General features: G+C 31.4%; 1 protein-coding gene across 1 annotated transcript; it reads left to right on the forward strand.

The window, feature by feature from the left end:
- The first annotated feature begins 503 nt into the window (after window positions 1-503).
- On the forward strand, window positions 504-27,906 carry LOC145284955 (WD repeat domain phosphoinositide-interacting protein 4-like). The gene is made up of 5 exons (XM_080134056.1): window positions 504-641; window positions 20,690-20,764; window positions 21,539-21,613; window positions 22,915-23,019; window positions 27,692-27,906. Exons 2-5 carry the CDS (start codon window positions 20,719-20,721, stop codon window positions 27,889-27,891), a joined length of 426 nt encoding a protein of 141 aa, XP_079990182.1. The 5' UTR covers window positions 504-641; window positions 20,690-20,718; the 3' UTR covers window positions 27,892-27,906.

A 27,906-nucleotide genomic window follows, 5' to 3' on the forward strand; every position in this document is an offset into this window, starting at 1 on the left:
TTTATTCTTTCAATTATTAATAATTATTCTCTACCTAAGTAGATAAAAACAAAAAAAATCCAACTTTTTGATATATTTAGTCAAAAAACATAAAGAATACAAAACTGTATTTCGGTTCAGATATAAAATTCGATTATATTTCAATAAAATCGATAATCATGGTGTCCTTTATTTATTTCTTAAAATATTATATAAATTAAATAAATTAGAGAAAAACAAAATCTACTTCCAGGTCACAGTGGCTTCAGATTTGCTATTTCGTAAACTAGGTCGAAAACTGTAAATTATGTATTCAAAACTGTAGGTTTTTTTATATATATAGAGAATTCAGTTCTAGCTTTTACAAATATCTTTTTAATTATTCTTTAAAAAAATTAGTAAAAACGTTGCGTGTTATTAATTTCTTAAACTATAGTATAAAATTTAGAATATCAATAATTTCCTTAAATCAAATCCAACTTTTTGATATGATCGTAACCTTTTATATGTCTACTTCCGGGTCAGTTTGGCTTGTTCAGGTCAAATGATGTTTAGTAAACATTTTGTTGTTGAAATATGAAGAAATAAAAATAAGGTTGAAGTCTTTTGCTGAGTCTTTGTATAAAATTTCATGCGGATATCTGTGATAAATACTAATGAAGGTAAGCACGAAGCAACATATTTAATTATCTAAACAAAGAAAACCTTACGTTAGTGCATAATATTTTTTTTTTCAATAAAAAATATTTATTTTAATTTTTCTTTCGTTATTTTTTAGGTTTTGTTAAAATTGTTTATTTCGTATTAATTTTAAAATTGTTTTTTAATTCTTGCAGTGTTAATAATTTATTTAGTTTATTATTATTATTATGAAATATTTTTTTCCTTTTATAAATTACTAATTAACATTTTCAATTTCCATAATATCTCTTTGTTTTTCTTAAATATGTACTTTTATTTTGTGCTAGTTGCACCTACTCGACGTTGCCCGGGAGTCTACTTTTTTTTTTTTTTTTTTTTTTAAACCAAATTATTTTTAAAATAAGATTTTTAAAAGTTAAATTTAATTACGGTATCTTTTGGTAATTAAATCAGGTGATAGTGCACTTATTGATCCATGTTATTTTTTAAATAGTTTAATTAAAGTTTTAGATCTGTTTTTATTAAATTGTAAGGTGAAAGTACGGAATAGTTATAAAACACCCTCCCCATGTTAAGAATGGCTTTCAGCACGGATCAGTAAGTGCACTCGCAAACCAAATTGCTATAATGACTACTTGTTGTTGAGGTATTGTTTGAATCTGTTTATAAAATGTTCAAATTTTTAATGAGGATTTTTTTACCAGCTTTAAATGTCAGAAATTAATTTTTCTTCAAAACTTTAAATGTTTCTAAATTCTTCTCGGGATTTTCCAGGGAAGCGGGGTTCTTTTTAACTATTAACAAAAGAGATACTTATGCAGAATACGAATCGTGCTGAAATAATGACGTTATTATTTAGAAATTCATTCTTAACATGGGGAAGGTGTTTTAAAACTATTCTATAGTTTCAATTTAACAATTTAATAAATAAAAGGTACAATAAAAATTGGATCTAACTAAAAAAATCTGATCTAAAAAATATATGACGGCCCGTATTTTGCATCCGACTGGTTTACAAAGACATCGAAATGCCTTATGGTGGATTTAATTCCGTAATTATTGTGTAGAAACGAAAGAAATGCACACGAGAAATGATAACCATTTTTAATAATTTTTTAGTAACAAACAAAAGCGCTCTCTCTCTCTCTCTCTCTCTCTCTCTCTCTCTCTGATTTGACTTCTAACTTTTTTTAATTTTAAGACGCAAAAATGTAACGTTATTATTTAAAACCGATTATTTTTAGCATGGGGAGGGGCCTATGTTTTAACTATTCTATACTTACTTCGCCTAACCATTTAACAAACAAAAATACCGTAAAAAATTGAATTTAACTTGAAAATTTGATCTAAAATATAGTAGGTCCGTATTGTTGTAAATTTGTCGTAAAAATAAATAAATAAATAGCTGGCCTGAAGCGAGGTTGCGAAAAAATTCTTCGCGACTCTCTTCTTGGGTTTCTTAACTACAAAAGATAGTATTCACCCCCTCCTCCACTCGCAAAGAAACCTTTTTTATTTATTTATTTATTTATTTATTTTTATTTTTTTTATTTTTTTTTATTTTTCTTTTCTTTTTCTTTTTTTGTTATTTTTTTCTTTTTTTTCTTTTTCTTTTTCTTTTTTTTCTTTTTCTTTTTTCTTTTTCTTTTTTTTCTTTTTTTCTTTTTTCTTTTTCTTCTTTTTTTTCTTTTTCTTTTTCTTTTTTTCTTTTTTCTTTTTCTTTTTTTTCTTTTTCTTTTTTTTCTTTTTCTTTTTTTTCTTTTTTTTCTTTTTCTTTTTTTTCTTTTTTTTCTTTTTCTTTTTTTTCTTTTTCTTTTTTTTCTTTTTTGTCTTTTTCTTTTTTGTCTTTTTTGTCTTTTTCTTTTTTGTCTTTTTTGTCTTTTTCTTTTTTGTCTTTTTTGTCTTTTTCTTTTTTGTCTTTTTCTTTTTCTTTTTTGTCTTTTTTTCTTTTTCTTTTTTGTCTTTTTCTTTTTTGTCTTTTTTTTCTTTTTCTTTTTTTTCTTTTTCTTCTTTTTCTTTTTTTTCTTTTTCTTCTTTTTCTTCTTTTTCTTTTTTTTCTTTTTCTTCTTTTTCTTTTTCTTCTTTTTCTTTTTCTTCTTTTTCTTTTTCTTCTTTTTCTTTTTTTTCTTTTTCTTTTTTTTCTTTTTCTTTTTCTTTTTTTTCTTTTTCTTCTTTTTCTTTTTTTTCTTTTTAATAACAAATAAACCTTCCTCTATTAGTATAAATATCCACCAAACTATCGTTCGTTTGGACGTTAGAAGAGCTTCCTCCGCACCAGCAGCTACAGTACACTTTGATAAGTTAGCTCATTTACCACAAAGTTTTAATTTTTTTTGCATTTTCAATTCAAACAAGACACAGTGCCATTTTGATGTAGGGGGCTACTATCTGGAACATGATTGCAGGGATACTGTGTAGGGAGTTGAGCAGCAAGATATGTTTACATTATACTTAGAGTTCTGCATGTCAGTACAGTTGGAAGCCGGAAGTGAATTCCAATATCTAACAGTTCTGGGGAAGAAACTGTTAAAGTAGAAGGTTTTCATTTGAGGATCTCTACTGTGAAAGGGTGGGATTTTGCTGCTTATAGTTCGTTGGAGCATATACCATTATAATACTTGTAAAACAGAGGGATGCAACGTTTCGTCGATGGGACAGTGGCTGAAGCCTAGCTGACAGTTTGGGACCTATTAGGTTGGCGACTCTCTTTTGAACCGTGTCAATAAGTGAAATGCACCAGCTCAAATGTGACAACAATATTCCATACATGGGTGAATGGTGGCCTTGCAGGCATAAATAACTTTCTAGCACGGTAGAGAGAGCCAACATTCTTTGCAGCAGCCTTGGCAATACCCTTGATGTATCTGTTCCAATTCATGTCCCTATGAATGTTAAGTCGAGGAGTTTGGACGAAGTACTTTCAGGTAATGTATCATCAGCCATGTTGGTGGTTGAGAAGGTTTTCTTGTAATTATTGAAGGAAACAAGCTTAGTCTTAGAAGTATTGAATGTGACCATCTATTATTGTCCCCATTCCACTACGGATTGGAGTTTCTGGAGTTGGACTGGTTTCTGCCATTGTCTTGGATATGTGTTCATTTGTTTTTCCCTCATGCATGTTATAGAGCATAGTGTCCTCAGCAAACATACCTATCTCGGAGACTATTTTATCAGGAAGGTCATTTATGAAAATCAGGAATAATAAAGGTCTAAGGATCGACCCCGGAGTGACACCCACATATTATATTTTGACATACGACCATCAAGGACAACCTGGATTCTTCTCTTAACAAGTATTTAAGTATTCGAGTAATACCATATGATCTGATTTTCCTGAGAAGACTCTCGTGCCATACTCTATCAAAAGCCTAAGATATATCAAGGGCTACTGCCCTACCTTCCCCAGAGCTCTATATTGCAAGTGAAACAGTCGCATTTGCGAGTGATTTTTCAAAATGGCAACTAGAAATACTGCAACGCTTATCTTTTAGCGATTGCATTTCTTTCACTGACAATCTTCCAAAGCTGACTGTGAGTGAAAAATATCTTTTCAACTTTTTTTTATAAACGAACAAAGTTAAATTATTTAAACAATAAAAGTTTAATAGAACAATATTCTCATTTTTAACGAAGGCTATTTAAAAAAACATCTGAAGAAATTAGAATATTCATACCTTCAAGTATCAACATAAAATTTGTTGTATATTTAAAATTACAATTATTTAAAAATATACAGAAAAATCTTTATGATGTACATATTCATCACAGAACGAAAATGTCATATTCTAAAAATCATGTGGGTTTGGCTAGTAAACGAAAAATTTAGTTGTCAAAGGTCAATGTAAGATAAATTTGTCCATAGAGCCCTGTTCCCCTGCCTTATCTAGTGCATGGTAAATATGTTCAGAGATTACAGTTAGAATATCTGCAGTAGAATGGGCTTGCCTAAATCCATATTGTTGGTCGGACAGAAGTTTAGCAACTGTAAGGTGATGAACGAGAGCTTGATTAATTATGGACTCAAATATTTTGGCGAAAAGAGGAGGGAAGCTAATGGGGTATAATTTAATAGGTCAATTCTTTCGCCAAAATTCTTGTAAACTGGTACTACAGAAGCAGTTTTCCAGCAGTCAGGAAAACAAGATTCGTTAAGGCATTTATTGAAAAGTTTGGAGAGAACTGGAGCAACCTCAGTGGGGCATTTTTTCAATAGTACAGCCAGGATGAGATCAGGTCCACATGCTTTTGAGGTGTCTAGGTTTTTATGATGTCATGCACGGTAGAAGGGATGATCTCCAAATCATCTTATGTGGTTTCTGTCTGCAAAGGGAAATCAGAGAGGGAGTGGTTTGCTGTGTCCAGTGTAGTGTTTGAGGTAAACTGACTGGCAAGCATGTTAGCCTTCTTGGTTGCTGTACAAGCAACCTCATGCTTATTGGATGGTGGGGGAATTGTTGATTGTCGATTATGTACTACACTGTTGTAGATTTTTTAGAAATCTCGAGTTCCTAATTTCTGCGCTTCAGTGCGTTTTCTAGTGGTTTTGGTATATTCTCTCTTAGCTGTTGCTACTTCTTTCTTGCAATTACTTCCAACTTCTTTAAACTTTCGGTTGGATAAATCTGCAGTATGCATGCTGCTTTTGTGCAGTGTGGGAACATGTGCTTCAGTTGCTGCTTTGAACCATTTGATAGTCTTATTTATGCACTGTTCTGCAGGAAGAGAAAATATATTTCCCCATGGAACATCTTGGATGAGATCCCTGATGGCTTCCCAGTTGGCTTTCTTATAGTGTCTTGTCATTTTGATCAATTGCTCTTCAGCTTTGGATCGAGAGTTTAAGGTGATTTCTACCACTTATAACAGTGTGATCAGCATTCCCGAGTGGGCTGTGGGCATTCGTTACTCAATCATCGGGAACTGTGGTCAGAAATAGATCTAGAAGTGAGGCTTGTTGATCTTGTCGATCTGGGAGACGGGTCGGGAACGTAACTGTCTGTGATAAGGGATGAGATAGAGAAGCTATGTGTTAGAGAAGCTATGTGTTATGCTCCCAGCTGCATCTGTAAGTAAAGAAACCGAGCCAATTACTGTGCAGTCGACATTAAAGTCACCAAATACATGTATTTGCACGCTAGTATCAAGGAAGAGTGCTGTGTCTATGCTGTCAGAGACTTGATTTGGGTGCAATTCTGGATCGAGGGAAACCTGTAGAGAAAATATAAGTAGCTAACGCTATGTGGCAGGTTAAGTCTAAAGCGCATGAAGGCTTGGTCATCTGGTTCTAATTTTCGATTCTCTGGTCAAGGAAAGGGTGTTTCAAATATACTCCAAGTCTGTGCATATGTCTGTCTGAGTCCTTAACAGCAGAGTGGAAAATAGCCAGGCATGTTAAAGTGGTTAGACGGATGAAGGAGCATAGGTTAGTTTCACTAAGCACCAAGATATTAGTTCTAAGCCCTCGGATATTTGTGAACGCAAGCCTCAAAAGAGGAGGCGAATTGGTTTTAGAGTTTGTGCCTGGTTTAATTGTGATTTTTTTTTTTTTTTTAATTTTTTTTATTGAACTGTTATTTCATTTTGTTTAAAAGTTTTAGTTTTAGGGTGAGAGGTGCTGGATAAAGTGGTTGTGTAGAATACCAAACATGCAACACAATTAGACCATCAGCCGACTCTTCATCTGCAAGATTGTGGCCTCGGGAAAGCCCACTGGAGATGGGTGTAGGATCACTTTCCATGAGTGACATGGCACTAAAACAATCTGATATTATTATACAACTGATGATGGAGCAGACACTCTAAACATTACTAAAGAGTTAGGGCTTCTGTACTGTCAGTTGGAATATAGTAGTCAAACAAACTGTCAAACAAAAATCAACCCAAGCCAACTGCATTGGTATAAATGCCACTCAAGCACCCCCAAGAGGCATAGTTTTAGGGAATGGGGATGTGGCAGGAGTGGGAAACAGCATTCATTGCCCTAGTCAGGAAACCAGGTCAAACATTGGGATTCTGTAGAGTCCCTGTGATCGCACCTTTGTACCTGGCTAATAGGCAAAGAAAGAGTATGAAAGCCAGGCGATAGGCAGAGCCTATCTACTCTTTAAGCAGTTTAGGTTTGCAAACCAGTAATTTTTCATAAATACTTAGCAACGGCATTAGCTATGACAAAAAATCAAAGAATTAATGAGAAACGTGATTTTTCTCGAGTGTTTCTAGGTTGTTTTCACAACACAATGCAACAATATGATCATAATACATTGCATTTATAAGTTGAGTTTTACCTTGAAGCAGTAAATTTAAATGATTCAAATCATGTCATTATATCACAATGAATGCTAAAGTTGTGGGCCAATCACTTTCGAAAATCTGAACTATCCATATGCTTTCGAGAAATGTTTTCACTTGTTGGTACTAGTGCAGAGAGTGATCCAGGCGTAAATAATAACGTTATTATTTAAAAAGCCATTCTTAACATAGGGAGGGGAGGGTGTTTTGTACTTATTCTATACTTCAACCTTACAATTGAATTAAAAAAAAAAACTTTTAATTAAACTTGGAAATACGATTTAAGAAATAGCGCAGATCACTCTCTGCACTAGCACCCACTTGTTTATTTAAGGCAAGTACTAATTTTAACATTGACCCTCAGCTTAACCAACGTGCATCACAAAATTACACAAAGTCACTATATTCTGCCTGAGTATCAAACAAGAATTGCTTGAATTGTTAATGATTCAATCAACGAGATAAGATCACATTCAGGTTTCACAGCATCCATAACGTTTTTAAACTTCACTATCTCTCCATAGATAATGCAGTGAATTTTTACAAGTTTATTAGTAATTGCAAGGCTTTTCATGTGTTCGTTTCTCTACCATTGCTTTTCATGTGTTCGTTTATGTAACAAAGCCTTTTTCTCTCTACCATTGCTGAAGAACGATCAGTTGTGATTCCAATAAGCTTCAAGAAATCAAATTTAATTTCTTATAATTTTTAACAAAACTCCAAAATTATCTGCTTTGTTCATGGCTCTCTTCATGGGAATTAACTGAATAAACTCTTCAAAAATAAAAGTAGAAGTCACTCTTTGCACAAAGATAAGTCGTGCAGTGTCCTTGCTCTCATCGACTGCAAATTAAATTTACTGCAATTTACTTCAAATGTACATTTTTTAATTTTCAACATTTACACTGACATTTCTTCAATGCCCTGTATGACCGTTCTTGTGTTATATAGAGGGAGTGTTTGAAACGTCAGTAGATATATTTGGGTTTGTATGTATATACATAACTATATATATTTCTATATTGTTCGTCTAGTTGTTATGTCAACATGTGTTTAACATTTAAGAGACTGTTCACAAGACATATACACAGATTGCAAAACATTGAAAGGGGCAATACCTTCTCATCTGATAGGTTCCATTCAGCTGGTTCTTGGTTCAACTCTTTGAACTATCAGACCTGGAATAAAGGTCTTCAACTTCTCTGAAGAAACAGATCAACACAAAAATCACTAAAATAATATTTACACATCTTTATTCTGGAAGTCCCTTTCTTATCAAAGTTGCAAGCACCATTCTTATTCACATTTCCAGTCTGTTGGATTCGACCCAATTTCCGAGAAGAGGAAGTATATGATAAGATAAAATCATGACCCATTGTCCCCGCCTAATGTCTGTCGTTGGTCAGAGAAATCGGCTCTTGGTTTTTGTTTCATTTTTATTTTTTACACAGAGATGGAGGTGATTAGGTTTTGATGGTTTTTTTTTTTTTTTGTTTTTTTGTTTTTTTGTGTTCATAGTATTCAAATTCTGCTGGATGGATCAAAGGAAGATAACAGCAGGCCTTGTGTTGAATTTGAAGTCATTATCTCATGTTAAAAATAGTCATTGGTATTCAGGCTCTGGGCCGTAGGTTGCCGACCCTTGTTTTAAATCAATACATTTCAGGTAGAAACCTTCCATATTTGTGTGATGTTGAAATTAGTATTAAAAATTATGAAAAAAATTCAGTTCAAGGGAGATTTTTCTTTTTCAAATTGAATTGGTCTCACAATTCTTCCACATTAAAACACAATAAAACTCGATAATTTGATGAATTCTATTTTTATTTGTAATTATTTTTTTTACTGGATCATTTTTCGTAATTTTTGGAATTTCACCTGAAATGTGTTGGTTTCAAAGATCAATAATATAACCATTTTATTTTATCGGACTATTGTAACGTGGGGATGACTTTTTTAAAGCAAAAAAAAATGGTCCCCAGTTTTGGACACCTTTTTTTTTTTTTTTCTTTTTTTTTTTTACCTCGTGTGTTGCCTACTTCTAAGAAGTAGGCAACACACGAGGTAAAAAAAAAAGGCAAAAGAAGTAGTACTTCTTTTGCCTTTTTTTTGTGTTTGTTTAAAATTAAAATTCATATCAAGCGAGATAACTTTCTTCAAATTACAGGAAATTTATGCTTCAAGCAGAGAAAATGAAACAATCTGAATAAAAATGCTTTGTTTATATTTTATATTTATATATTTAAGTATAACATTTTTTTGCCCTCTTACAATCAGCGTCATTGGTTCAAGGGAGATAACTCTATTTTACTAAGATACGTTCAAATTTTCATGAGAATTTGTGAATGCTAAAACATTTAAGATTACAAAAAACGTAATATGAAAAGAAGAAAAAAAGCAACGCTAATTGCAGAGGAATTATTTTTTGACTACTATTTTTAAGAAAACACAACTTCAAGAAATTCTAATGAAAAAATATATATATACATGAAAGTGTTAAAGCCAAACAAATGCGGTTTTTTTTGTTGTTTTTTTATGTAAATAAACATCGTTTATCGTATTACAAATTTTCGGTTTTCAAAGAAACCTTTTTCAAGTAGGGATATTTAGAGTTTAGTTTGTTTTTCACGACCACAAATCTCTGATGGAATGAAATTTCTGTTATGTAAATCTGAGGGAGTGGATGCAGATGCAAGCTCGCCTTTATAAGTTAAGTTATTTTTCCTTGTTGAAAGCATTTGAAAAAAAAAATTATATATATATATATATATATATATATATATATATATATATATATATATATATATATATATATATGCACCATCTGTGTTTGGTTACAATATCACGTCAGCTGATATTTGGGTTGATGAGAAGTCACTTCTGATTAATTGTAAAAAAAAAAATATTTTTCAATTGGTACATGCAAAATAAATGGCCGAGTCTCAAAATTTAGAAAATCAACCAATTTTAATGAAACTTTCAGTATTTAATTAATGATCACAGAATATAACAAACCATTATTTTTTTTTTAATCTTAGTGAAAATATATTTTGTGTAAACAAAGAATACCTTTACTAAAGTTATAGTTTTAAATACTAAAACAAAGACACATTAATTTATTTTTGCTTTCTTTATAAAAATAAAGCATCGTAGATGTTAACAAAAAAAAAAAAAAAGTTATATATTTCAAAAAACCTAACAGCCAGCCATGGTTCTCTCCAGAATGTGCTGCTGCCATTGCGCACAGAAATCACTTTTTCCACTGCTTCAAACGTAATAGATGTATGGAAACTAAAGCCGTTTTCAGGACTGCCAGCAACCATTGTAAGAAAGTAATAAGGAACGCAAGAGAGTTGTATGCTCAATCTGTTAAGTCCAAAGTAGCTGAGCAGCGGCTTGGTTCCCACCAGTTTTGGCAAATAGCAAACAGAATCCTGAACAGAAGCGTGTGCTCCATCCCAACTATTATCAATGGACCTGAGGTAATCTCGTCAGCATCAGACAAAGCCAAACTCTTTGTCAAGAACTTTGCAGCAAATTCTACCCTTTGCGACCAAGACCGCCAACCCCCAATATTTCCTCCTGTATCAGAAAACACGCTATGTGATATACGTATATCTGTACGTGATGTTGCGAAGCTAATCAAAAACCTTGATTCGAGTAAAGCAACTGGCCCTGATGGTATTCCAATTATAGTACTCAAAAAACTTCAACCTGAATTAGCGCCCATACTTACAAAACTGTTTAAACGTTGTCTTAAGGAGAATAGTTTCCCATCTCCCTGGAAAACCTCATCAGTATGCCCTGTATTTAAGAATTCAGGTGATCGCTCATCCCCCTCTCAGTACAGGCCAATAAGTCTCCTGTGCGTCATGAGTAAGTTGCTAGAATCTGTGTTAAATACAGAAGTAATCAAACATCTCAACAAAAATAACCTTCTTAGTGACACTCAATATGGTTTCCGTTCTGCTAGATCTACAGCAGATGTCATTACAGTTATATCGCATAGGATTAGCGAATCTCTCGACGGTGGCAATCTTTCTAGAGCAATTGCTCTTGACATATCTAAAGCCTTTGATAGGGTATGGCATAAAGGTTTACTTCATAAGATCGCTAGCTATGGTATAGCTGGAAAAGTCTTCTCAATTATTAAATCATTTCTTTCTGATAGGTTCATAAGAGTAGTAGTTGAGGGGCAAAAATCAGAAGCTCACAGTATTAATGCCGGTGTCCCTCAGGGATCCATCCTGGGCCCAACTCTTTTCCTGATCTACATTAATGATCTTCCAAATCATATCCTTACATCATTTGTAGACATTTATGCTGACGACACTACCATTTATGGTACCACATCTAAGACAGTAAACGACCAAGTTCTCTCCAATTCTCTCTCCTCTGATCTTGAGCACGTAGTACAATGGGGAAAGGAGTGGCTGGTTACTTTTAATGCATCTAAAACCAAGCTTCTCTCTTTACATCATCAACATTCTAATCCACATTTGTCATCAATTGAAATGAATGGCTCTCGTCTTCAGGAGGCCTCAAGTTTTGACAAGCTTCTGGGCTTGACCATTACTCCTGATCTTAAATGGAACACGTATATCAAATCTGTTGCCAAGGCCGCTGGAAAAATGGTGGGATCTTTCTATCGATCCAGTAGATATCTCACTGCTGATGCTATTCTCTACCTATATAAGAGCCAGGTACGTCCAAGGATGGAATACTGTTGCCACATCTGGGCAGGAGCTGCTAGAAAGGACTTGTCCTGCCTTGATAGAGTTCAAAATAGACTTCGTAGCCTCGTAGGAGATGTCCTTTTCTCCTCCTTGCAACCTCTATCTCACAGAAGAGATGTTGCGAGTTTGTCTCTGATGTATCGTTATTTTCATGGAAAGTGTTCAACTGAGCTTCAATCTTTGGTCCCCCCTCGCCAAACTTTCACAAGAAACACTCGTCTAGCTGTAAACGCTATCAATAATTTCCCCCACTCTTTATCTGTGGCTAAACCTAAACGTAGATTCCATGAACAAAGCTTCTTTCTTAGAACTGCACGCCTGTGGAATTGTCTTCCGTTTTCCTGCTTTCCGGCTGACTACAATATGGTTGTGTTCAAGTCTAAAGTAAATAAGTTCTTGATGAGCCGTTCCATATAAGTTATTAAATTTACCAAATTTTCATTACTAATGATTACTATATTGACCAATTTCTACTGTACACTCTTTAACCCTTATCCTTGAGTGGCCTCTGGGCCTTGATAATGTGGTGATGCCTTTGTAAAAAAAAAAAAAAAAAAAAAAGAACATTACGAACATAAAGCCCCTAAAGTCTGTTTTCATGAAATGAATATAACTAAAAGAAAATAGTTTTTCAAATTAATGATATTGAATTAAGCAGTGTTTATTTAATATTTTCACCAAAAAATATAATTGCAAACAATATTTTATGTGAATTTAATAAGTTTCCAGAAAATTTTTAATGTAATTTTATATTTACACCATATGAATGTGTAAACATCAGCACAAGAATTTTTTTAATCTTTCCAATAAAAAATTTTAAAAAATGGAAAAAAAATTAAGATCCCAGGTAACTAAGAAAAAAATAATTTAAAAATTGTGCAATTTCTACTAACGATTAATTTGAAAAAGTATGGGTGGACAAAATGGTGAAATAATAAAAAATTCATAACTTTCATTAGTTAATAATCATTTTCGTACAAATTTGAATTCAATTTAATCATTAATAAAGAATTGTTTTAGCATATTTTTTTAACGAAATTAAAAAATAAACCAAGTAATGTAATTGCTAAAATTAACTTTTGGAACAACATTTTACAAACGTCTTATTTCATAGTCTAAGAAAAAACATTGGTAAACAAACATCACCAATGAATTTATAATATTGTTAAATAAAAAAAATCTTATCGCAGTTTAAATATGGAACTATTTTGAGAGAAAAAAATAAATTCTTACTTGTGAACATTCATAAATATTGTAATTAAATAAACATCCTCTGTTTTATTATAACAAAACTAAGTTAATAAAACAAAATTATGCTTATCGTGATCTGTAATTTGGTGAAAATCAGTTATTTGGGTTTACATTTTTAGTAAGATATTTTTTAAGGCTGTAAATTGTTGTTTTTGTTTGTTTGTTATGCAATTTTTAATTTTCAAAAATGTGTACATTTTCTTTCCTTTGACATCTTAAGATTTTAATTTACATTTTATTTAATTTGATATCATTGAAATAGTTGGAAAAAATATTTCTCCAAAGATTTTAAAAGTTGATTTATTTGGATTTGAAATCCAAACATTTCTTTTTAACATGTAAATATACGTTTTAATTTTATTTATTTTTTTGCCTCTTTACAGATTAACTTTGATCTTTCAAACATAATCCAAATTTAGACATAAACTAAAAAAAAAATAAGTAGGAAGGATAGTGGTCTGTTTTATTTTGCCATTTTTGCTCATTATTTAATGTAACAAAGTTTTAACATCACAAAAATATAAAACAAGAGGAGGAAAACGCAACACTACTTGCAGAGGATTTTCTTTTTACTATTTAAAAAAAAAATGCAACTTCGAGGAATTGTAAGGAAAAAAAAGATGTAATTATGTAAAAATGCAGATTATAATTGCAGATATTCCTAAAATTGAATGGTATTATGGAGCAATATTGTTTTATATAAAATAAAACGTCTCAGTTTTTTTTTTTTTTATTAACTTAAATTGTTACATAAGAAAATGTCGTAGATTTTTTTATTACTATTCTAATTCCTCTACAATCATCATTCCTTTTTGTTTGCAATGTTAAAGCGTATATTTTTTATTATTAATGTTATAAAAGTTTGTTACATTAAATAAAGTAGATGAAAAAAACATCATTTCTTTTTCTCAAATGTTTTGTTTAATAAAAATAACAATTTCTCTGCAATTAGCGTCAATTTTTCCTTAAATGGAATTATCTCCCTCAGCACATTGACGATTTAAAAAAAAAAAAGCACCTTAAATGTCAGGGTTTCTTCTTTTTTTTTCCAAATGCTACATGAGATTAAATTATAAAGACGTGCAGGTGGTAAATATACAACAAATAAATGTTATCAAAGATAGGATAAGTGCCTCTTCTACCTAACTGAATAAGTCTTTTGTGTTTTAACTTATTTTAAAGCATTTATTTACTTCAAAACAAAAGTAGTCTCATATGTATTTCAGTTATTTTATGGACTTAACCAATAATTGCTTCTGGTGACCTCAGATGGAATCAAACGAAAATTTTAGTGAGGTTTTTAGATTCTGTGAAACATTTAACCCTCAAAACTTATTTTAATTTTTCTGTTAATAGATTGATTTTCTATAACAAACAAACGTTGATTTATTTATCAACTAACATGGCTACCTGACATTCCCCGGAGCCATAAAAAAAAATACTAAATAGATATTAAATAAGTTTCTTAACCCACCCACCTCTAAGAAGAGAAATTCCTTTATGTGAGGAATTAAAAAATAAAATTTAGGATGCACTACTAAAACTAAGTTTCTCCCACACTTTTTCTTTGTAGAGAAATGGCAATAGTTAAGAAATGATAAATTAAATCCAAAGTTAGTGTTTTCATTTTGAAAAAATTCTTACTCCTTTCCTGGCATTTTATTTTATAAATGTTTTTTGGTACTTGTGCCGTGTATGTATAATAACATTGTGCCATGCATAATAACATTAAAAATTGTCTTTAATTCTTGATAACATTGAAATGGCCATTTTACCTCCAAGGAATGAATCTTTTTCTTTCTTTTTTTAGGTAGTAATTTTCTGAAGTTATACTGATTTAAAAAAAAAAAAAAAAAAAAAAAAAAAAAACTTGTAGGGGTTTGTTATGTGTTTTTCAAGTTTTAGCTCAACATGCAAACACAGAAAATCACCTTTTTATATAAAAGATTACATCAAAAGACACCAACAGTTTTAATTGTTGATTATGATGCGATTCTTTTTATTTATAAATAGATCTTATTTTTTCTTACGAGCAGAGTTTGCATTAGAATTCCATTGTCCTTTTAATACCTAACCCATAACACCATATCTTTTATTTTTGACATTTTATAACATTCAATTTTGGGGTGTGCCCAAAACACATATTCAGCATTGATTGAAGGGGTGTGTTAGGAAAGTGACATTAACCGTGGCTACCGTAATATGACGATGGTCACGCATTAACTGAAATAAAATTCATTTGTTTTATTTGTCTTTTAATGCCAGGTTTTGCTTGCTGTACGCTTCAGGATTCAAGTCCAGAATTCTCCCTATATTTAAAAATAAAAAAAAATTTGTAAAAATCCATATTGTGTATGTACTTGTGACAAAATGGAAATATATTCCAAAAAGTATGTAAATTGATCAAGTAATTTTATTTTTATAAAGAAAATCACTTTTAAATAATTAATAGGAATTCGTAGTCATTACAACATAAATCTTGCAAGTTTAAATTATGTTGAGTTGTCTCACTTTGTTTGGTTATTATTTTTTTTTTTTTAGATAGTTTTCAAAATGGCAAACAAAATAGTTGCTCTTTGGTTACTCATAAAATTTTATTTTTTTATTGAAAAATGAAATTACTTGATCAATTTACATAATTTTGGGAATATGACATTTTTGTTTTATCATTGGTACATTATAGATTTTTCTTCATTTTTGTTTGGGTGTCATTGTACATAAAGTTTGAAAACTAATCTTTCTATTCAATATACAGAACAGTTTGCTTATGTTTTTTGTTTTTGTTTTTTTGTTTTTTTTTAACTTAGAATTTTCCTTTAAATGTTTATTCTTAAAATAATAATCAGAGGTTGATAAGTAACTTTAGAGTTAGTTTTAAAAAAATATATATATTGAAAAATTCCTGACTCTGAGGTTGGGTGTTAAAAAAAAGATTACTTCCAATAATATCAGTAATTCTTTAAACTATTGTCCCTGTGAGAACCCATGGCAGAGTGGATAAAGTACTTAATAAAATTCAGTTGTAAAACATTACGCTTCTGAAGGTTGAATTCTTAGTGCGGATGACACTAAAAATACAATTGTGAATTACTTGGGAATTCTACTCAGTCATAGACGACAGAATGAGAGAATGCTAGCCCCATGGATTACATAATAGTTTTATTCAAAATTCTGTGCAGATTCCAGAGTTCAACAAGATACATCTGATCGAAACATAAAATGACACTCAAGATGAGAACAGTAGTCGGAAGAATTCAAATATGAATCATCAATCCTCATCTCAAAAATTTGGAGATGTATTCTTAATAATGTTGAAACTTTGTATCTACTCTTAATGTCCAAACGTGTCGTCAGCACTTTGACCACGGATACCGAGAGAGAAGTAGACCAGTGAACATGACAGTGTGACATCATTGCCAGATCGACATGTATGTAAAAGGGTGCCTAAAGTTTCCTGTGGTCAACTATATGATCACACTAATAGGCATAAAAACATTTTTCGTTGCCTTAGAGAATGACTGAGGTAATTTTACGAAGGTAGTCCAAACGTGCATGTATTTTTTTCTAAAGAGAAGAACAATTCTCCATTTGGATAATTATATAATTGCACATTGGGATAATTTTAATCTAACAAAATATAACAATAAGTGGACTTGTTTTTGAACTTTTCTTATATGTCTATCGAAAAAAGTCAAATATTTCATGTTATTTATTTTTTAAACTGCAAAACAATTTTTAAACAAGAATATTTTTTAGTCCGTTCTTTTAATAAAGCTTTTCATTGAGTATTACCAAATATTTTAAAGTTAGACCGTTTCTCACGTTTTTTTTTTTTAACTAAAAAAATCGAGGAATTCAATATTTTAGCACGGGGCATAATTTATTTCTTTGAAGTATATTTAAAACTCAGTTTTTGTTTTTTATAACATTTATCTATAAATAATTTACATGACTGAAATAGGAAATTCTCTATTTTCTCTCAAGACATACAAACACAAATTCATCTTAAAAATTCATTAACTAAATCAGTTTTAATTAAAGTTTTGATATGAACTAAAAATAGAATACAATAAATTTTAGTTAACATTTTCTCGTGTTTTATTTTATAAATAAATGTTTTTTGGTACTTGTGCCATGTATGCACCGTGGTGAAATATTATTTAGAAAGCCATTCTTAATGGGAGGGGCTTTCTAATAATTCTGCACTTTCACCTAACAATTTAATGAAAAAAACAGATCATAAAAATTTAATTTAACTTGGAAATACTATCTAAAATGAGCATGGTGTGTACACTGCATAAGCACCATTATTATAATTATTATTATTATTATAATAATAATTAAAAAAAAAAAACTGGTGTAGATGACATCGACTAGCACTACACCAACTAGTTGTGATGGGTCAGGGAGGATGGAAAGACAGCAGTGGGAGAGTACTCTCATGACTAACGTAATGTACTTGCAATAACCCTTATCCCTGAGTGGCTTCCGGGCCTTGATAAGTGATGATCACTGTGTAAAAAAAAAAAAAAAAAAAAACTACCCAGATCTCCACTGGAAGTGTGCAGTTCAAATCTGGTATCTTGGGGAGACATTTCATCACCCAAACCCCAGGAAACACCAATAGCCGAGGAGCAATTTCTGATGATGGCCTGTGGAGCAACTCCTAATGAGTGAAATAATAATAATGTCCCCTCCCAAATTCACCACGAACCTGATTTAATATCATAGATGTTTACTATATTTTCTTAGTTTTTAACCAATGTTCACATTATGGTATGGTTGTCTTTTAGATTATTTTTTTAGTTATGTGAACTTCATTTCCGTATTCATTTATTCTGCACTGATATGAAAATGAAGACTATAGCAGATTATAGGATTCCTAACCATGTAACTGATGAAAAACATGGGACAAAATTGACATAGAACAGAAACCCAAAACTTTAAATATAATTTCTGTATTAAAAGTAACAGTTATTTAAATATTTCAACATATAATCTTGTGGGAAAATCCAGTTCCCCACTCTGGATGGAAACAAGAATAAAAATTGTCCCAGTCATGAAAGATTTCTCCTCCACCGGTCGAGAACAGAAAAGGTGAATTGTAGCATCAGAACAGATACTACACTATGATCTTGTTCCGAAGGCCAAGAATTGTTTGTGTTTAATGTTTCTTTAATTGTTTGTTCCCTAAATTCATAATTCATTTTTATCAGTATTAGATTGTATATTGCTGTAAAATTATGTAATTTTACATAAATAATATATTTTATATTGAATAAAGTTCAGTTTTATTATTAATCGAACTGGGTTCCTTTCTTTTCTTTTTTAACATGTTTTAATGTTCGTTTTAAAAATACCCTCATATAGTATCGACAGTAACAGTTTGACAAATCTTACATTGCCTGCAGGCATTTTTCAGTTAACAGGCCTTCTATATTTCGGTGGCCGTGCTTTGACACACATAAGCTGAAAAAGTACCTAGACTTATTTTGGCTTTTTTTCTTAATAAAATAACCTTAAGTTAAAAGGTTAAATAACTTCTAAAAACAAATTGTTTCAGGTTCCATGTGATAAAGGGAACCAATCAAGCTAATTTTGAAACTAATACTTTTTATGGCATCTTCATATCAGAAACAATTTGCTCAGAAATGTACTCGGTTGGGTACAGCATTATTATGTAAATTTGTATTTAGAAAAAACAAAAACAATAAAATTGTCGCCCTAGAAAAACATGATTCCATTTCCGTTTGGTGAAAACCGGTTTTCTTTTTTTTGTTGCAGACCATCTACTAGTTGGCCAGTTGTGTACAAATCTCAAGAGTGATAGGAGCCTTCTATCATGTCTGAAAGTGACACAATGTTCAACAAGCAAGACCAGAGATAAGCCACTATACAACTCATCCTCCCTAATATTCCAAGTTATTACAACAGGACAATTGCCAGCACCCTCAAAATGCAAATCTGGATAACAGGGACATGCCTAGTTAAAAAAAAAAAAAAAAAAAAGTCTTCAGCTTTGGTGTGGTTTCAAGTGAGGGGCACATCATGCCACCTCACATCTTTGAAATCAGCTTGAAAATCAGCACGTGTACCTGGATGTGCTGAAGAGTGTGATAATCCCCTTGTGCAATCAGGTGGCCACTGGCAGACCCTGGATGTGGCAGCAGGACTTCGTGCCAACCAACAAGTCCAAAGAGACCAAGGTTTGGCTTCAGAAGGAATGCTACGACTTTGTACCCTTCTCTCACTGGCCCTCCCTCCTCCCCCAACCTGACTCCACTGGACTACTTCGTTTGGTCATACATTGAGAACATTACCAACATGACCTCTCACAACACCAAAGCCAACCTGATCACAGAGCGCCTGCCAGTGCTTGTGGAAAAGGCATGCTCTCAGTTCCAGGCCAGTATTGAGGCTGAAGGTGACTACAGTGAATAGATGTCAGCCATACTACATAATCAAGTTAACTGAATTGATTTTTTCAATAAAAGTTTTAAAATAAAACTAGTATCTGTTTTGTTGTCATGAGACCATTCTCCTAGGCATTACCTCCTTTTTAGACAGGTGGTGTACTAGCAGTATCAGAATTTTTGTAGGAATTTTTGACACCCCTAACACGAAACTGCGAATACAATATAAAAATCTCGTAATTTCTCTGTTAAAAGTGGGTTATTTATTTTCTTTATGGATTATACTTCCAAAATAAACTATTACAGTTGTTTTAAAAGTAATAAAAATATTTTTATTTTTTTTTTAAACAGTAATGAATTTTCCGAACTCAATATTTTTCAATTTTTAAACTCAATATTTTTAAATTTTTAAATTTTAAAAATCTATCAAAATTTTTCTATTGATTCTATTTTTACGATATTTTCAGGGTCAATGTGAAATTTTATGTTCTTTCCAATAAACCGAATATAATATTTTAGACAAACGTTTTTTTTTTTTTATTCACGGTTCCCCCCCCCCCCAGTGTCTATTACAAAGAAAATACTTAATTTAGTCCCGGATAAGTACATAATTATTTACTCACAAATTGAAGAGAAAAGGTCAATACATAATATATTCAAATTTTAAAAAAAACGGACATCGTGTTCTTGTAGAATTTTACCTGTAAAGTTTGAAGTTTAAAACCTTTTTTTAAACCACGTTATTTGTTTTTTCTTTTTTCTTTTTTTTTTTTTAATGGAACCTTGGTCCTTGCTCCTTTAATTGAAAAAAAAATTAGGGCTTGAATTACATTTTTCGAGGAGTTATAAGCTTGGAAAGACAGGGGGTCGAATAATTCACGCCTCCAATTTTGTAAATGTCTAATAATAATTAATTTCGACTCGGATAAGTACATAATTATTTACTCACAAATTGAAGAGAAAAGGTCAATACATAATATATTCAAATTTAAAAAAAAACGGACATCGTGTTCTCGTCGAATTTTACCTGTAAAGTCCGAAGTTTAAAACCTTTTTAAAAAAAAAACACGTTTTTTTTTTTTTTTTTTTTTTTTTTTTTTAATGAAATCTTGGTCCTTGCTCCTTTAATTGAAAAAAAAAATTAGGGCTTGAATTGCATTTTTCGAGGAGTTATAAGCTTGGAAAGATGGGGTGGAATTATTCGCTATTTTCACAAAAAATTCTGATACTGCTAGTGGTGTACTTTAACAAAAAATTGTCACAAATTGCCTGTTCATTAAAAGAACTCAACAGTTATATTATTTCTATTGTAAAAAAAATTTGCAATTGGATTTCTAGTTATGATAATAATAAAGCTTTTCTGTCAATCTTTTTTTTCAGGCTGCATCCTATGTTATTGAAAGAGCAGAATGTCCAAACCAGTTGTTAACAACTTGAGGTTCAATCAAGACCACGGTCAGTGCTTTTTATTTTACTTTTTTTTTTTTTCTTTTTTTTTTTTTTTTTTTTTTTTTTCAGAGTGGTAAACTATCGTTACAAAAAAAACAAAAGAATCATTTTTTTCATGAGAAAATTTTTCCAATACTGATACCACTAAAAATTCTGCTCTTGTTTGTTTTTTTTTAATTAATATTTCTAGGAGAGACGGGGGGGTGTAGTTTCATCAAATTTCAGGATAAATGAAGGGAGAAGGTTAAAGGTTATGTAACATTGAAAGGGAACCCCATTTTGCAGCAGTCTACGTCACAAAGGAAACCAAGACAAAGAATAACTCCAACTCATTTTTCGTTGTACGAAGACATTTATTTCCTCATTCTAACGACACATATGACTTCTCGTTATGGCTATGTCTCACGTGATTATTTTCTCTAACATGCTCTCATTCCTTTTTATAGTTTTTTCCATTACGGTGAAGTCATTTCGTATCCACGCTCTGTTAAAGCTGCAATGTCTTAGCAGTGTAGGAAAGTTGTAGCAAATTTCTTATCAGTTTACCTTGGTAATAATTTTGTCAGTTCATCTCCATATTACATCATCCAAAAATGATATGGTGAAAACAAAATTGACAAACAAACCTGAGCATGAACAATAAATTATAAGAAATTTTAAAGAATAAAATGATTGAAAGATTGTGATTTTTTTAATCAAGAATATTTGTTTTATTATAAGCTAAATTCCATCCGTAAAAAATGAAATATGCTGTTTAAAAGTTTTGTTTTTTTGTTGCAGGATGTTTTACTTGCGCTACAGATACTGGTTTGCGTCTATTCAACATCGAGCCTCTCACCGAAAAGTTAAATCTGGGTGAGTTGTATTTTTTTTTTTTTTTTACAGAAACCAAAATATTTTTCCAAGGAAAATTCTGATATTGTTTTCATGTATCTTAAATGCTCTATTATTTTATGAAATTATTACGACAGAAATATTTTTGAACTTATATTATTGATTTTTGCAATTAAAATAAATATTGTTTTTGGCCATTACAGTAGAGTCCCGGAGTATGTTTTTTTCAGCTTACGATGTGAGATAAAATGTTTTTCCAGCCCCTTGTTACAGTAATTGCCTCGCCTTACAATATTATTTATAATTTTATTTGATTATATACTGTACTGTATTTTGTTACTAATTTTTAATATGTACTGAATAAAATTTTGCTTAGACCCCGCCACACAGCAATTTCACCTTACGATCCCAACCCCGAAACAGATTGCCATATCCTGGGGTTCTACTGTAAAATAACTATTGATTTTTGCAATTAAAATAAAATATTGATTTTTTTTTTTTTTTTTTTTTTTTTTTTTGCAATCATAATATTGATTTTTTTTTTTTGCAATTATAATAAAATATTGTAAAATCAAAAAAAAAAAAAAAAAGACATATGTGAACTGAACTGCTAACCTTTATACAAAATGTCGATATAATGGCAAAGACAGATGAAAAAAAATGTTTCGATTTTGTGATCAGAAAACAAATAAATGTCTTTATTGCTAAGCATTTTATTGCGAGTATCAAATTCATAATCTTTAAATTAATAAAATCATATGACCACTTTAAGTGTCTGTGTTTCTCACCTATGTGACTCAGACCATTTTTTATTTACTATTAATCAATTATTTATAAAAATCAAAAATCTGATTGTATAAAGTACTAAAATAAACTTTAAAAATATCTTATTTAAAAAATAATTACAAAATGAAATCCACTATTATGCATTTCAGTTTCTTTCTGAATAAATTCATCATTTTAATCTTTTGTTAATGGTTGAAAATAAATGTCTTTCTAAATGTTATATTTCTCTTAGTCTGTCTTTCACCTGGAAACTACTGAGCTTATCTAGTTAAAAGTTTGCATGGACCTTTATTATGATAAAGTGAAGCAAACTAAATATGCTATCATTTAATGCACAATTAGGATCAATAAAGATTAGTATTTAATTCAAAATGGGCACAAATTTAATCATCTTCATCGATCAATTTGGCATAAAGCACTCCTTCTAAATCAACGGGCTATAACTTTTGTCTGTTTTTAATGAATAAAAAGTTTAGTTTCCTTATAATAATTTAAAAAATACAATTTCATGATTATTTTTTTTTTTTTTTTTAAAGCAAAAGAAAATGTTGGCAGCATTTCCCATGGAGAAATGTTGTTCCGTACAAACTTGCTTGCGATTGTGGGTGGCGGCACATGGCCCAAATTTGCTGATAATACGGGTAAGTTCGAAACTTTCTTTTTTTTTTTTTTTTTTTTTTTTTAACTATAAAATCATACATTGATATAAAGATGAGGATTACTCTGATTCGACAACTGATGAGTGCCATGAACATGAAATGTGTTTGCAGTGATAAAAATGTGAATCATTGGACTTTGGAAAATGAAGATGTGAATCATTGGACTTTGGAAAATGAAGATGTGAATCATTGGACTTTGGAAAATGAAGATGTGAATCATTGGACTTTGGAAAATGAAGATGTGAATCATTGGACTTTGGAAAATGAAGATGTGAATCATTGGACTTTGGAAAATGAAGATGTGAATCATTGGACTTTGGAAAATGAAGATGTGAATCATTGGACTTTGGAAAATGAAGATGTGAATCATTGGACTTTGGAAAATGAAGATGTGAATCATTGGACTTTGGAAAATGAAGATGTGAATCATTGGACTTTGGAAAATGAAGATGTGAATCATTGGACTTTGGAAAATGAAGATGTGAATCATTGGACTTTGGAAAATGAAGATGTGAATCATTGGACTTTGGAAAATGAAGATGTGAATCATTGGACTTTGGAAAATGAAGATGTGAATCATTGGACTTTGGAAAATGAAGATGTGAATCATTGGACTTTGGAAAATGAAGATGTGAATCATTGGACTTTGGAAAATGAAGATGTGAATCATTGGACTTTGGAAAATGAAGATGTGAATCATTGGACTTTGGAAAATGAAGATGTGAATCATTGGACTTTGGAAAATGAAGATGTGAATCATTGGACTTTGGAAAATGAAGATGTGAATCATTGGACTTTGGAAAATGAAGATGTGAATCATTGGACTTTGGAAAATGAAGATGTGAATCATTGGACTTTGGAAAATGAAGATGTGAATCATTGGACTTTGGAAAATGAAGATGTGAATCATTGGACTTTGGAAAATGAAGATGTGAATCATTGGACTTTGGAAAATGAAGATGTGAATCATTGGACTTTGGAAAATGAAGATGTGAATCATTGGACTTTGGAAAATGAAGATGTGAATCATTGGACTTTGGAAAATGAAGATGTGAATCATTGGACTTTGGAAAATGAAGATGTGAATCATTGGACTTTGGAAAATGAAGATGTGAATCATTGGACTTTGGAAAATGAAGATGTGAATCATTGGACTTTGGAAAATGAAGATGTGAATCATTGGACTTTGGAAAATGAAGATGTGAATCATTGGACTTTGGAAAATGAAGATGTGAATCATTGGACTTTGGAAAATGAAGATGTGAATCATTGGACTTTGGAAAATGAAGATGTGAATCATTGGACTTTGGAAAATGAAGATGTGAATCATTGGACTTTGGAAAATGAAGATGTGAATCATTGGACTTTGGAAAATGAAGATGTGAATCATTGGACTTTGGAAAATGAAGATGTGAATCATTGGACTTTGGAAAATGAAGATGTGAATCATTGGACTTTGGAAAATGAAGATGTGAATCATTGGACTTTGGAAAATGAAGATGTGAATCATTGGACTTTGGAAAATGAAGATGTGAATCATTGGACTTTGGAAAATGAAGATGTGAATCATTGGACTTTGGAAAATGAAGATGTGAATCATTGGACTTTGGAAAATGAAGATGTGAATCATTGGACTTTGGAAAATGAAGATGTGAATCATTGGACTTTGGAAAATGAAGATGTGAATCATTGGACTTTGGAAAATGAAGATGTGAATCATTGGACTTTGGAAAATGAAGATGTGAATCATTGGACTTTGGAAAATGAAGATGTGAATCATTGGACTTTGGAAAATGAAGATGTGAATCATTGGACTTTGGAAAATGAAGATGTGAATCATTGGACTTTGGAAAATGAAGATGTGAATCATTGGACTTTGGAAAATGAAGATGTGAATCATTGGACTTTGGAAAATGAAGATGTGAATCATTGGACTTTGGAAAATGAAGATGTGAATCATTGGACTTTGGAAAATGAAGATGTGAATCATTGGACTTTGGAAAATGAAGATGTGAATCATTGGACTTTGGAAAATGAAGATGTGAATCATTGGACTTTGGAAAATGAAGATGTGAATCATTGGACTTTGGAAAATGAAGATGTGAATCATTGGACTTTGGAAAATGAAGATGTGAATCATTGGACTTTGGAAAATGAAGATGTGAATCATTGGACTTTGGAAAATGAAGATGTGAATCATTGGACTTTGGAAAATGAAGATGTGAATCATTGGACTTTGGAAAATGAAGATGTGAATCATTGGACTTTGGAAAATGAAGATGTGAATCATTGGACTTTGGAAAATGAAGATGTGAATCATTGGACTTTGGAAAATGAAGATGTGAATCATTGGACTTTGGAAAATGAAGATGTGAATCATTGGACTTTGGAAAATGAAGATGTGAATCATTGGACTTTGGAAAATGAAGATGTGAATCATTGGACTTTGGAAAATGAAGATGTGAATCATTGGACTTTGGAAAATGAAGATGTGAATCATTGGACTTTGGAAAATGAAGATGTGAATCATTGGACTTTGGAAAATGAAGATGTGAATCATTGGACTTTGGAAAATGAAGATGTGAATCATTGGACTTTGGAAAATGAAGATGTGAATCATTGGACTTCGGAAAATAAAGGTGGTTCTTGTTAAGACACAAATCGATTTTTTTTTTTTTTAAATCTGTCCTTTTAAGCAAAAACAATATTACATACTTAACTGTCATGTCGAAAATAGAAATATATGCAAAAATTCATTGAGTAGAAAGTTATTTCAAGTTAAAAGTAATTTTTATGGAAAATTGGGTAAAAATCGCATTTTTTTAGATGTTATAAAGTAGTTTACACACAGGGGACATAATTCCGAAACGAATATTTTAGAATACTTGTGCCATGACTGCGATATTGGATCGAATGGAAGCCCGCTTGATGTAAAGAGGCGTTCGATTTAAAGAAATAAAATCTGCTGTAATATTGCACATCTTCAAACGACGCCAACAACTTTCTGGTCAAATATTTTTAGCACCCAGAAGTCTGGATAATTACTAAGGTCACATGGTTTTTGCTTGATTTTGACTGCTTTTCTTTCTCAAGTCTTCCTATCATGTGACCGTTTTCAATGAATGATTTCCAAAAAATTCTGATTTCCTTGTATTTGATAATTGGAATTTTGTGAATTCAAGAAGTGAAATCAAAAGTGAAATGAAAATCTTTTATCGATTATGTGAAAGAAAAAGAATCATCATTTTTGCTATCGGGGAATGAAACTGGATTTAGCACATGTGTCACATCCTATTCAACGTCATAAGGTCTGGATATATTTATTTAGGGGTCACCACTTATCAAGGTTAAAAAGCCACTCCAGAATAAGGATTAATGAGTGTCAGGTTGCTAGTGAGACAACAATCCCATGATGATTGGTAATGATAGAAATGGAATTTGATTATTTAAGAGGACGGTTCAACAAGAACTTGTTTACATTGGTTTTGAAAGTTAGCTGAGAAGCAATCCTGCAGTATTACATGAATATAAAATGTATGTCCCTCTCAAAAAAGATGACGACATTAGGTTTTTGCAATTTTTGCAGGGAGGTGTTAACCTCCTCTTACATACAGCACCTGGTATTCCCAAATGATCACCTATCTGGTACTGACCAGAGTTGCTTAACTTTGGTGATCTAGCAAGGACCGTTGTGTCAGCATGATTATACTGTTTGCGGTATTGTATTCCACAAATGGGTAATTTTAGAAAGAAACTTTGTTCATGGAATTTTCATTTAGTTGTAGGCACAAATAGAGAGTACGGGAGATTGTTAAAAGTAGTTGTAGCAAGATAAGTGTTGATGTTTGCTAAGGAATCACAAATGAAACCTGGTCTGCGCACGTCTTCCTATACTGTTCAAATTTAAGCTTCCTCTGAGGTCATTAGATCTGAGTTTATCTTTTATCCATCATATCATTCTCCAAACATTCACAATAAAGCACTCTACTAGCTACAACCACTATCAACAATTTCCCCCACTCTCTATCCATGCCTAAATCTAAACGCAGATTCCATGAACAAAACTTCTTTCCTAGAACTGCTCGCCTATAGAACTTTGTTCTGCTGGCCTGCTTCCCAGTCAATTACAATATGGTAGCCTTCAAGTCTAATGTAAATATGTTCTTGTTAAGCCATCCCCTTAAATAATCTAAATACTACCTAACTTACACCATCAATGGTTACTACACTACCATCTTTCAGTCATTAACCCTTATCCTTGAGTGGCCTTCAGGTCTTGATAAAGTGGTGACACCCTTGTAAAAAAAAAAAAAAAAAAAGATCATTTCTCTCCATGCAACACATGTCCTCAATCCTCACTGGTCATATTTCACTTTCATACATCATAACACATACCTTTTGGTCAACAGTGATACCACTCTGCTGATTAGTAATGGCACCATCCACTTTAAACTTTTATCACGCTAATACAAACACTTCACTGTGTTCCAATGATATCAAGCTAATAAAACTTCTCAATAATTTCACCATTTAAATATGTTTTCTCTGCATCTGACTTCCCATCCATCCTCCACATTCCACATTTAAAACCAATTTAATGAAATCATTTTCTTAAATACTTTAATATTGATGTTGTTTAAATATATTTTTTTAGTTTTGATACGTGATGAAACGCAAAAACCAGACGAAAAATTTGTGATGGAGTACATTTTCAGTCAACCAGTGATGAACGTGAGGATGAAACGAAACAAGTATGTTTTTCATCTTTTCTTTTTTCTTTTCTTTTTTTCATCCTTTCTTTTTTTCTTTTTTCCTTTTTTCCACGTTATAATTTATGATCAGTTATTGATGTAACATTGCATGGCGTTA

The sequence above is a fragment of the Euprymna scolopes genome, chromosome 9 (assembly GCF_053919585.1).
Source record: "Euprymna scolopes isolate OS-2025 chromosome 9, ASM5391958v1, whole genome shotgun sequence".
Taxonomy (NCBI): Eukaryota; Metazoa; Mollusca; class Cephalopoda; order Sepiida; family Sepiolidae; genus Euprymna; species Euprymna scolopes.